A 13,096-nucleotide genomic window follows, 5' to 3' on the forward strand; every position below is an offset into this window, starting at 1 on the left:
TCAGTATATGTCGTCATTTTTCTCTATACGAAGATTGTTTGAGATTCAATGAGCGTGAAGGAATCGAAAAGCGTTAACTAGGAAATTCCGTGGTTGAATCTTAGCTTGGTCACTTTAACATTTTCATTTAAAATTTTGTAACGATTTTTGAATAAAGCCAATATAGGGGGAAATTTTCATTTTTCTTGCTAACAGGCTCAATCACTTAGCCATGCATGCTCAGTTCATATTTAGGCTGATGTGTACATATACAAGCTATGGTCTTATGCGTTTATGGCGTCGCTTGCAACTCGAACTTATTTTTCCATTTTTGCATCGTCATATTTGTTTTTCTTTAAATATTTACGTCGTAATATGAAGCATCAAAAAAAAAAAATAATAATATGAAGCATCAAGACACGAACTCATGCAAGTTAGAGTTATATTCAAGTAATCAGTTCAAATTTTTACGGTAGTTTCTTTGTAGTCGGCACGTATTTTTCTTTACCCTATCCCATTTCCATATCTCGATTTTTCAGTAGAGTTAGTATTTTATTCTTCTCTTTTCTTATGGTTGGTTCATGAAAAATTGTACTCGAACCATATAGTTCTGATTTTGGATTGATTTATTTTATTGAATTGAATTTTTCAAAACAATTAATACAACGTTAAAAAAAAACAGAATTTCAAGTTAAAAAAATAATCTAGTCTACTTAACAAGATCATATCAAAATAGTTCGAAAATTAGCAAATAAAAAATCATTTTCAAGTCCTTTATGTCTGTTTCATATGGAATTTCATAGAACCGATCATAGTACATGAATGATTTATTAATGGTTAAATAGTTTTAAGCCCTGCTAATAAAAAAAATTGTTTTACCCCTTATATAGTGGATTTGGTACTAAAAGACAGTAAGACACTACTGAGAAATTGCAAGTGGTTGGCACGTACAAAAGGCAATTAGTACTATTATGAAAGTTATGTCCTATTGGTCCAATCATATATGTCCTGCTACGAGTGTCCATCTACTCATCATCCACTCCAAAATATTAGTTGCTTCTTGTCTGAAACCAGCCTTGCCAATTTGGTCTTCTTTAATTATATCGTAGTATACTTGTTCATATGTTTTTATGTGGAAGTGGTTTATTCACAATTACAGTGCTGACATATACGATAAGAAGAGATTAATTTAATATAAACAAGTCAATCTCCTTTGACGACCAAAGACTGGTGAGGGACTCTCTTGATGTCAACAAAAGTAGAGTAGTCTTTGCTCATTGGCTGTTTCCATGGCTCCCCATCCATTTGCATAAACGCATCTTTCCATTCTCCTCCTCTTATCTCTAGCCGTATAGCCGCCGCCTGCTCGCAAAAAAAAACACAATTTTCAATCATCTACGTTTCATGACCAACAAAAGTAAAGTAAAAACTATCATCTAGTTCCTGTCCCATTTCTAGACAGGATTTGAAAACTTATTTCTAAATAAGATGCATTCTTAGGCCTTGATTGGTAGAGCATTAGCATTAGCATTATACTCCACATTATCCAATTAACATTTGTTAGAAAAGCATTTAGAATAGCATTTACTAAATGCTAATGCTCTCCAAATGCTCTCTAGCAAATGCTCTCATATGAAGCTTTTGGAAGAGCATTTGTATTTACAATTTATATAATTTAAGAATAAATATAATTAGTTTATTTATTTGATTTAATAATATCATAAAATAATTTTTGTATCCAGAAAATGAAATTTTGATTTATAAAATAAATTTACAATATAACTTTTTTTTAAAATAGTATTTCACATTTAAAATATAATTTAATTATATAAATTATATTATTTTTAAAAATAGATATTTTAATTGTAAATTTTATTTTTTAAATAAAATTATCGACATAAACATAATTTTGAAATTAGTAAATAAAATAAATTAATTATATCTCTTTTATATAATATATAAAATAAAAAGATATATATATATGATAATTTATTTATTTGTTTAATAATATTCAAATTATTTATATCCAAAAATAAATTTATATTTTATTTATTTTATTAAATAATATTCAAAATTATTTTATATCCAAAAATATATTTATATTTTTTAAAATATATTTTTAAATAATAATATTTCACATTAAAATTTAATTTAAGTTATGTTATTGAGATTCATTATTTTTAATAACAAATATATTATTAATATATATATATCATAATTTAATATATATAATTTTAAAAGAAATATATTATATACTAATTTTTATAAAAAGTTAAAATTATATACTGCTACTGCTTTACCAATCATCTTATTAAAAATTTCAATAAGAGCATACAGCTTCTGCAGCATACTGTTTCTACAGCATACTGCTACTGCTTCTTCATCAGCTGTACCAATCAAGGCCTTATTAAAAAAAGATGCATTCTTATATGAAATTTAGAATTATCTATGAGAATAAAATCAAATATTATCCAGCCCTACTTATGATGGGCTACAAGGTCGGTCCATATGGATAAGGACTAGTTCAAAATATGCTAATATATTAGACCTAAAAGTCTAGTCTTGAGACTTGAGAGCCTAATAAACGTTACTTGTTAACAATTAAGCAATAATAGCATGCTTGATCGATCCCATCCGTCTTGGTTATGGCAGGATAGGTATTATATGTTGCGCACCGTGCACGTGGCTGGTCCTAACCCTAATTTATTTCATAATCTAAAAATTGATCCGGTTCTGACTTCTGACAAACCGGATCCAGTCTACACCAAAAAGAAGTACCTGTGCAATGTGTTTGGCAGAGATGAGTTCAACCATGACGAAAGAAGCATGCCATCCTTGCTTTAACCCAAAAATCTCAAGAAGCCCATCATCGGCTTGAGCTTCCACAAAACCTCTCTGTTGCGTACAACTCAAGCAATCGTTAATAATGTGGAAAATGAAGAAGATAAATAATGCACTGAGAAGAAATAGGTTTGTTTTACTTTCTCAAGATAGTCTTGCTTGAGATTCCCCCATGGATTTCTTCCACTTCCATAGCTATGTAGATTCAATGCAACAACAGCTCTTACACTGTCCCCAAAAACAACAAAACACGGGTATAGTTAGAAACCCAATTAAGAAGTTGATAGAATGTGCGCGTCTCATTTGTGTTCTTGTTTCTATGCTATAGATACCTTTTGGGAACTGGTACTTTCTCCCACTCAGATGAGTCTAGCTTTTTAATATGCAATGTCATTATGTTCTTGAGACCCCTAAGATCCCAAAAATACAAATCAGTTTAAACCCCATGATTTTGAGGTTGTAACAAATGTTGTTCTTGTATTCTATAAAGACCTTAAACCCGGATCATTTGTGCAATGAGTCATGAACCAACCCTGAGAGCAACCATAGCCCGAATATATAATCTGCAACAACAAAACGTTAGATGTCTTTCATAGTAATCAAACTCTCAATAGATTTGGTATCTACCTTATTGGCGATAGGGCCATTTGCAAGGTTAGGCTTTTCATTGCGCAAATGGTGAAAACCGTAAGCCACTTGAGCATCCATACCTATACTAAAGTAATTGTAGAAGACTCCTTCATAGCCGTTCCTGGATGGAGGAAGCTCTCCCGCTATCTCCAAACTCTACAACAACAAAAAAAGAAAAGACTAATGAACTAAATCTCACAAAGAGTTCATTTAGTACAAATGAAAATCAAACCTGGTCAATGATACATTCTTGTGTGGTCTTTAGAGAATAAGGAGGATCCTCTATTTCACCAGAAGGCATTGTAATCAAAATATTCCAACTGCATATCAATATTTCAAACATCAAAACATTAAGCACATCTCGGGAAGAGATTGTTCATGTCATGTTTTCCTGGTACTAATCTTACCTATCTAGACGGCTTATTGGAGCAACACTTGCCCTATAAAGTGTTCGTTTTATCGCAGACTTCCACGCAAATGGGAAAGAACCTCCCTAAAACACCATTATAACCGTAACTAAGAACATACATTTTTTTCATTAGATTAAAGATATAAATAAAGATATTTAAGATCTTTTTATACCCATCCAAAGCTTCTAGACAGATCATTTCCAGTTCCGAGTGGCATAATAGAAACCGGAGGAACAGGTTGTCGGTTTTGTACATTAAGTTCACCGAGACATCCTAGAACCCAACCAACGGTTCCATCTCCACCTGCAACCTGTAATATATGAGTGATTAAACATTACCAAACTATTAGATTGTAACAATAAACAAAAACCTAGCAAAAATGATAGTACCACAATCCTCATCCTCTCACGAATCTCTCTAGCACAATCGTCTCCTTGTGCTGCTAACACCTCTAAGCAACCCAAACCATATCTTATAAACTCGTTAGGCTTCACTTCCGTAAGATCAAACACCTGTTCCTCGCTGATTAGGTTCTGGAGACGTTCTTTTATAAGCGGGCCTTGGCGGCCACCGCTTTTGGGGTTAACGAAAACCATCAGAGGAACCTCCGGGGTCACGTAGGAGGAGGAGGAAGAAGCGGGGGAGGAATCGTCTTTACGGAGGATGCAGTCGCGGATGGCGAGGCGGAGGTATTTAGGAAGCATGACTCTTTGACGAAGCTCTGCTTTGGAGACCCTTATGCTTGCGAGGTTGACCAGTTGAACCACTTTCATCGCTCCGAAGGAATCGAGCGACGAATGCCGTGGAATCATCCTCGCCGTCAACGAATCTCCGCTCGACGACGGTGAGTCCATCTTTCTCTCTGTATGAAACCCCTAAGAAAGATTGAAGCTTTCTTTATCTCCCTGACGAATCTATGGAAGGGGCATGGGGACTCGATGAAGAATCGATGTGGGTTTGTGCGTACGTTTTACAGACGACGATACATGATAAGACAAAGAAGCTTTGGAATGTTTTTTTTTGTTTTGTTTGTTTTGATCGGAGAGGAAGAGAGGGAGAGATTTGCTCTGTTTTTGACCCTTTTGTTATCGACCGTTGAGCTTATTTTCAGGATTTAATAATAAAGATAACATTTGTCATTCCCACCAAAGTTCGTTAATTGTTCGTTAGGAATCTTTAATCTTTATGGGCTTAAGGAAGTCTAGTGATATTGGGCTTTTATCAGGGCCCGTTTAAAAAGCATGTATATTTTTGTCTGTTATATTACAAAGTAACGCCAGTGGCGGAGCTGTAACTGTCATTACCGAAGAAGAAGCGTTGACTAAAGTCAATCCGAAACAGAAAGTCTCAAAACTTTCGAAGGTAAGATTCTTCTCTTGTCTTTCTTAACTAGTCTCAGGTCTCTTCGCAAACTTGTAATTGTGATTGCCGTTGACTTTTTCTGGGAATCTCATTGATCTAGCTACTGTGTTCATTGTGATGTGATGATGTTACATATCTGAGATAAATTTTCGTGGAGATCAGATCAGAATGTGTTTTGATAGTTTTTGGAATAAGTATCTTGTTGATCGGATCTGAAAACAGGAACAGTTAATTACCTTTGGTAATGAAATGAAACAACTTACCGATGATTTTACAGAACTGCACATGTCGGTGACAGATTTCAAAGTGGTGCTAGAGACTTTGACATTCCCTGCTGATTCAACTCCCTTCAAGAGTTGTCATGCCTCTACCATCGTTGAGGTTTTTAAGACACCACCACCAACCAAGTGTCTCCTTTGGTTTTTTTGCCCTTTCACAAGTTTTTATTGATGGATTAGCCTAAACTTACCGGTTTCTTGTATTAATTATTTGTGAATTAGGTTGTCAAAGATCATTTCTTGGCTGCTTATTTCGGAGGCACGTATGAAGGAGCACCTGATGTCAAAATCTGGTTGCAGCATTTCAAGGTAGCTTAGATTTTATATAGAGGCTCTCTCTTTAAAACCATAAAGAATGTGTAAAACAGTGGGTTGATTCTCAGGATGGTCAATGGGAATCACCGGTTATTGTGGATGAAGAGCCAGGAGTTCCAATGTGGAACCCTGTCTTGTTCAAGCTTCCTTCACAAGAGCTCTTATTGTTCTACAAAATCGGTCAGGAGGTTCAAAAGTATTTCAAAAAAAAAAAAAGATTTCACCTCTCACTTTTAGAGAACACAACTCTGTTTCGCTTGTTTCAGTCCTCTAATCTCTCTTGTTTTTTTTTTGTTGGAAACCTTAGATGGAGCGGTTGCATGAAACGATCCTATGACAAAGGTAAAACCTGGACTAACAGAGAACAGCTTCCTCCAGGGATTCTCGGACCCATTAAAAACAAGGTCTCCTTAGACTCCTTTTGATTTGAACCTTTTTTTTTGCTTAGAGGCTCTTAGCTTTCCTCTTCTATCTTTTCCACAGCCTATTTTGCTTGAAGACGGGACTCTCCTCTGTGGATCATCCGTTGAAAGCTGGAACTCTTGGGGAGCGTGGATGGAGGTTTGTTTCAAGCTTCCTATATCCATATACCGCATTGCTTTTAACGATGAAACGTGTGTGTACAGGTCACTTCAGACGCAGGTAGATCATGGAAAAAGCATGGCCCAATATACATTCAAGGGAAGAGTCTTAGCGTGATCCAACCGGTTCCATACCAAACCGCAGCTGAGACATTACGTGTTCTACTCAGATCATTCACCGGCATCGACAGAGTCTGTATCTCAGAATCTTGCGATGGCGGCGAGAACTGGAGTTTTGCAACTCCAACCGTTCTCCCAAACCCTAATTCAGGTTTTCTTGACACCCAAGCAATTCATCGTATACAGAATAAATAGTCTTGGCTTTAGATTTTGATTCATCGAGACCACAGGTATTGATGGAGTCAAGCTAAAGGATGGTAGGCTGGTGCTTGCTTACAACACAGACTCGAGAGGTGTGCTCAAAGTAGGAGTTTCTTTAGACGACGGTGATTCTTGGACCGATGTTTTGACGTTGGAGGATACTCCCGGAATGGAGTTTTCGTATCCGGCGGTTATACAAGCCGGAGACGGGGATGTCCACGTCACTTATACGTATAACAGGACACAGATTAAGGTATGATTAAGGCAAACTAATTGCGATTAGCAGAAATAGTTTAATGAGTTTGGTTTCTTGTAACGCAGCATGTAGTTCTCAAGAGTGTAACAGATATTGATACAAGCGATACCGGAAACACGGAGAAGCTGGTGGAGGACTCGTGGGTTTGGGTTAGTATCTGAACCGAACCATTGATGTGGAATGGGACATTAATTCTTCTTACGGAAGAACAAAAATTCTGTTATTTTCTTTGAATAAATGTAAAATTAGTTTTTAACTCTAAAACATTTTTTTTACAAACTTGATTTTGAAAACATTGATTGAGAATTTGAAAGATGCAAATTTCTTAGTTATTTAGAAGTTAAGCATGCCTCTATGATATAAAAAGAGTATTGAAGGATAATTTCTATTAACATGATACGAGTTACATATATACATGAGGAGAGCGTGATGAACAAGTCAATCACATATTTACAGTAAATGAGAATGATATGACAGGAGATATTTTAGGAAGTCAAATATTCTTGTGTATCTCTAATATCCTCCCGCAAGATCAATGACCTTTAGTGACGCCGATCTTGTCACGTTGCATCAGGTAGCGTTGGCGACTTAAAGGCTTTGTTAAGCTGTCTGCAAGCTGGTCATGAGTTGAGACATGTGTTACTCTGAGGTTACCAGCTTGAACTTGATTTCTGATGAAATGATAATCTAGTGCGAGGTGCTTCATTCGGGAGTGAAAGACCGGATTAGCACATAGATATGTTGTACTAATATTGTCGCAGTAGATGGTTGGAGGCCTGAGTTGAGTGATGCAGAGCTCTGTAAGTAAGTGTCCAATCCAGTTTAGGTCAGAGGCTGTGTTGGCAACCGATCTGTACTCAGCTTCAGTCGAAGAGCGTGCCACTCCCTGCTGCTTCTTTGCGGACCATGATATGGCATGCTTGCCAAGGTAGACAACGTATGCATTGGTAGATACATAGTCATCAGTGTCTCCTGCCCAGTCAGAATAAGAGAAGGCGTGTAGAGAGAGAGGGTTCGACTTGCTGTAGACGATCCCGTATGTAGGTGTGCCGCAGAGTTATCGAAGGACCCTCTTTGCTGCTTGCCAGTGGTCAGTAGTAGGAGAATGCATGAACTGTGATAGCTTGTTGACGGCATATGCGATGTCAGGACGAGTGAAAGCAAGATACTGGAGACTGCCTACCAGTGTTCTGTACTCTGTGACGTTGGTGTGTTTCTCGCCAGCAAAAGTGAGTTTCGGATCAGTAGCCATTGGTGTCGGAGCTGGTTTTGCATCTTGCATATTCATCTTGTGGAGAAGATCCAAAATGTATTTCCTTTGAGTGAGGTGTAGACCCTGTGAAGTTTTGAGAACTTCAATGCCTAAGAAGTAGGACAGTTCTCCCATATCTTTTAAAGAAAACCGTGAGGCCAGAGCTTTGAGTATCTTCTCTACCAACTGTTGATTGTTGCCGGTGACGATTATGTCATCGACATAAACTAGTAAGTAAGTGAGCGTGTCTCCTTGTTGAAGAACGAAGAGTGTTGTATCTGCAACAGAGTTTCGGAATCCAAGCTGCAGCAGAAAATTTTTGAGTTCAACGTACCATGCTCGCGGCGCTTGCTTGAGACCGTATATGGCTTTGTTCAGGCGACAAACATGGTTCGGTTTGTCTGGATCCACGAAGCCGGGGGGCTGACACATATATACTTCCTCAGTGAGCTTCCCTTGAAGAAAAGCATTGTTGATGTCTATTTGTCTGAGACACCAGTTCCGGCTCGTCGCTACGTTTAACACTGTGCGGATTGTGGTGGATTTAATAACCGGACTGAAAGTTTCGAAGTAATCGATGCCTTCTTGTTGTTTGTAGCCTTTAGCTACGAGGCGAGACTTGCGTTTATCAATGGTTCCATCTGGAAGATATTTGAGTCGAAACAGCCATCTGCAGTCTATGACATTGAGCCTAGGCGATGGAGGCACAAGATCCCAAGTATGATTCCGAACTTGAGCATCAAACTCATCAGAGACAGAGCGACGCCATTTGTTGTCTTTGAGTGCATGCTTGATTGTTCGAGGTTCAGCTTCACGACCAGAGAGGAGAAGAGCTGCAAGACCATACTTCTGATTAGGTTTCCGGATGTTGCTCTTAGCTCGTGTCTGCATCGGATGTTGATTCTGGTGTTGAGTTGTATCAGAAGAAGACGTCGAGGAAGAAGACGTTGTATCAGATTGCAGGTTTGGCTATGGACCAGTCATAGATGGGCATGATACTTGTTGGGCCGGTGATTGAACAGAATGTGTTTGTTGGGCTTCCTCTTGTGGGCCTGAATGTTTAGTGGGCTGGACATTAGAGTTTTCAGAAGCCTGTATACTTGTATCATATTTGTTGACGGACGCTGGAGGAGAGAGAGAACCGAGTTGATGAGGAGCAGGAGATGAAGATGAGTGAGAGGTGCCCGAGTGTTCTTCAGGTGTTGAATCAGAGACCGGAGATGCCGCTTCACCAGAGGGTGCCAATTGAGCTTGTCCGAGTGGTGGGTTTCGGAAGGGTATTGTGGTGGCCGATTGCGGGAAGGTTGCAGCAGGTTCAGAAGTGGGTACAGAGGAGGTGGAGTGACGAAGAGGGGTAGGATAGGTTGCTTCGTCAAAGATGACATGACGAGAGACATAGATACGATTTGTGTTTGGGTCAAGGCATATGTAAGCGCTTTGGGTGAGAGAGTATCCAAGAAATATGCAAGGGATTGATCGGGGGTCTAGTTTGTGAGAGGTATAGGGTCTTAGCCAGGGGAAACAAAGACATCCAAAGATCTTTAGTTTGGAGTAGTTTGGAGGTGTTTGAAAAAGGGTTTGATAGGGCGATTGATTAGAGAGCACAGAGGTGGGCATTCGGTTGATAAGGTATACGGCAGTGGAGAAAGCATAAGTCCAGTATGTGGTTGGGAGATTAGATTTGGAGAGAAGGGTGAGCCCAGTTTCAACAATGTGGCGGTTTCTTCTCTCAGCTAGGCCATTATGCTCGGGTGTATGGGGAGGAGAGGTGAGGTGAGTGATACCTTTGGAAGCAAGGAAGTCTCTGAGGGCTATGAATTCGCCTCCATTATCAGAGAATAAGGTACCAACTTTCGTTTGAAGTTTGTTTTCAACAAGAGCAGTGAAACGAATAAAGGTTTCTTTCACTTGTGATTTTAATTTGAGAGGATAGAACCAAATATATCTGGAATAGTGATCAACGATAATTAGGAAGTATTTGAAATTATCAGTTGATAGAATAGGAGATGTCCAAACATCTGAGAATAGGTATTGGAGAGGACGAGTTGAGTGAATTGAGCTTTCTGAAAAAGATAGTCTATGAGTTTTATTGATAGAGCAGTCATTGCAGAAAAATGATTGCGACAAGGAATTTGAAAATGGTAAAGACAACTTAGATAGAATAGTTTTTAAAATAGGAAAAGCTGGGTGGCCTAGTCTTGAGTGCCAATCTGTGATGGTGGTTTTGAGGTTTGTGGTTGAGGTGTAGAAGGTAGAGGCGATTGGTAAGGAAGAGGGCCACTCATAAAGCTCATTCTTGGCATTGCTTTGGAGTAACGGGACCCCCGTTCTGAGATCCCTCACCTGAAAACATGAAGGAAAGAATTGCACCGAAACTTTGTTAGCATTGCATAGCTTATAAACTGATATCAGATTCTTATGTATTGCAGGTACATAAAGAATGTTGTTTAGATGCAGAGGACGAGTAGAGGAGTGTAAGAGAGTAGAACCAGTTTGCGTTATTGGGAGAGCAGCTCCATTACCAATAACAACTTCGTCACCTCCAGTGTATGGCTGGTGCAGTGATAAGTTTGTTAGATCAGACGCAATGTGATGCGTGGCTCCGGAATCGAGCAGCCATGGATTTGGTGATTGAGCAACAAAGTTAGCCCTGGGTTGCCATGTCTTTGGCGTAGGTAAGATACCTGCCTGCTGGACCAGTTGATTGCATCTGCGAGCACTGTGACCTTGAGCACCACAGAGTTGACACTTGCCAAGGTACGGACGCGGAGCTCTGTTTCCAGTTGGGTTATGCTGCGGGTATTGCTGCCACTGTTGGTTACGGTTGGTGTACTTCTGAGGGGGGCGGTAGTTGTTGGTTGCAACATTGGCGGTTGTAGGGTGGGAGAGGGAGGGTTGAGCAAAGAGGAGTTTGGCTTCATGGTTCAAGAGCTTTTCATGAAGCTCATTGAAAGTGGGTGGAGTATCACGTCCCTCAATCTGGTCGGAGATCTGCTTGTACTCCTCTGGTAATCCCTCAAGTGCAAACTCAATCTGATCTTCTAGATCAAATACTTTTCCAAGCAAGGCTAGTTCATCAACTCTGGTTGAGACACCTTGAAGGTACTCAGAGATCGATTTGGTACCTTTCTTCTAGTTTTTCAATTGGTTGTGGATCTGTTTGATGTGGCCACGGCTTGGTTTGGCATAGGTGGAGGCAAGGGTAGTCCATATCTCTGCAGAGGTGTTAGCTTTGGAGAGCAGCGGCTGGATGGATTGGGATATAGCGCCTAGGAGGGCACTGAAGATGAGCTTGTCTTGACATTTGTTGAACACATACTGTGGATTTGGAGCGTCTTCACCATTGACAGTGACAGTCTCCGGGACAGCTACCTTCGTGCCATCAATGAAAGAGGATAGGTCATACCCATCAAGTAGGGCATGAACTTGGCGGCTCCACATTAAATAGTTAGAAGCACTGAGCTTAGTGATGTTGGAGGTGTTGACATTGAGGAGAGAGCCATGGGCTGTGACAAGAGTGTCGTGGGTGTTCTTTGTGGCAGACATGGCTAAGAAGAGAAGAAGAAGAAGATAAGGGAATACGGTAAGAGAGGCTGAAAAAAATTGTAGGTTTAGATCGAATGCTCTTGATACCATATAGAAAAAGTATTGAAGGATAATTTCTATTAACATGATACGAGTTACATATATACATGAGGAGAGCGTGATGAACAAGTCAATCACATATTTACAGTAAATGAGAATGATATGACAGGAGGTATTTTAGGAAGTCAAATATTTTTGTGTATCTCTAATATATGACACTTTTGCAGAATACATGAGACTTCAGCTCGTGAGTTAGGACTGGATCATTTATTGACAGTCCGTTCGAGTCAAGTATCAGCTGGTTCAACATCTTAACTCCATGTCGTCTTATTCTACGAGTCTCGAGAAACAATACCATCATGGCATTGAGCTGAATACCCACGCCTATGTAACTCCTTACTCAATTGTGACTTACCTTTAAAAATAAACAAATACTGTCTACGAAACTGTGGAAATGCTTTATTTTGCCAACGAGTTGTTAGTGTTTAGTGGGTACTCCATCACTCATATTCATTTTTCGTTAGGAGAGATTATTTAAGATGCATTTTTCTATTACAAAAAAAACGAAAAAACTATAGAAATGCCCTATAGAAACAGAAGGAAAAAAAACAATTCACAAAATATTCTAAGTTTTTTATACAAATAGATGAGATAATTAGTTATTTTTAGTAATATAATTATATTAGCAATGCCATATTAGATTTTTACTTTCAAACTGTACAATTAATAAGTTCTTTTATAGAAAGAAGAAGATCTTTTTTTGTCACGAGAAGAAGAGTATATTAACAATGAGATTTAAGAGGTCTATTCAACTAAAAAGTTGAGGTGATTTGTATTAATACGACAAATTTATTATTATTTAAATATGAATTTTAAAAATTATTTTAAAATTTAGTGTTACTGAACTTATCATTTCATAAAATACTTTGAAATCTGTTGTTATCAAACAAAATTTAAGTTAAAGATTTTAGAATGTTTTAACTGTTTTTAGGATGTTTGAAAGGGGGTTTTAGTTATAAAAATTAAAATCTAAATCACATAATTTTAGATGAGTTGTAAATTATCTAATAAAAATCACATCAAATTCTCGGATTCTTATGCAATCATCTAGAAAATCGTTAAAAACTAATTTAGTCATTTTTGTTGATTATTATATATTGTCACAGTTGATTTTACTATTTTGTGTATCTTCCATTCATAATTGATTTTACTATTTAACTAATCGATTTTGTAGTAGTAGATAGAAAATTAAGATTAGAGATCTTTTGTCCTAAGATTAGAGATCT

At 38.1% G+C, this 13,096-nt stretch overlaps 2 protein-coding genes across 2 annotated transcripts; one reads left to right on the forward strand and one right to left on the reverse strand.

Annotated features, from left to right (window-relative positions):
• Positions 1 to 1,119: 1,119 nt before the first annotated feature.
• LOC108846693 (diacylglycerol kinase 4) lies at positions 1,120 to 4,881 on the reverse strand. The gene is made up of 10 exons (XM_018619896.2): positions 4,250 to 4,881; positions 4,033 to 4,170; positions 3,858 to 3,943; positions 3,683 to 3,770; positions 3,448 to 3,606; positions 3,313 to 3,383; positions 3,153 to 3,230; positions 2,961 to 3,048; positions 2,758 to 2,874; positions 1,120 to 1,341 (listed from the first exon to the last, which is right to left on the reverse strand). The coding sequence occupies exons 1-10, from the start codon at positions 4,712 to 4,714 to the stop codon at positions 1,183 to 1,185; spliced, it is 1,449 nt and encodes a 482-aa protein (XP_018475398.1). The 5' UTR covers positions 4,715 to 4,881; the 3' UTR covers positions 1,120 to 1,182.
• Positions 4,882 to 5,138: 257 nt separating this feature from the next.
• On the forward strand, positions 5,139 to 7,303 carry LOC108845734 (uncharacterized). The gene is given in 10 exon segments (XM_018618904.2): positions 5,139 to 5,222; positions 5,500 to 5,603; positions 5,723 to 5,809; positions 5,884 to 6,011; positions 6,123 to 6,219; positions 6,299 to 6,376; positions 6,442 to 6,667; positions 6,747 to 6,970; positions 7,039 to 7,069; positions 7,072 to 7,303. Coding segments are annotated over 9 exon segments (1,023 nt in total). The 5' UTR covers positions 5,139 to 5,222; positions 5,500 to 5,507; the 3' UTR covers positions 7,128 to 7,303.
• The last annotated feature ends 5,793 nt before the right edge of the window (positions 7,304 to 13,096 follow it).

The sequence above is a fragment of the Raphanus sativus genome, unplaced genomic scaffold, assembly GCF_000801105.2.
Source record: "Raphanus sativus cultivar WK10039 unplaced genomic scaffold, ASM80110v3 Scaffold0060, whole genome shotgun sequence".
In the NCBI taxonomy this organism is placed as follows: Eukaryota; Viridiplantae; Streptophyta; class Magnoliopsida; order Brassicales; family Brassicaceae; genus Raphanus; species Raphanus sativus.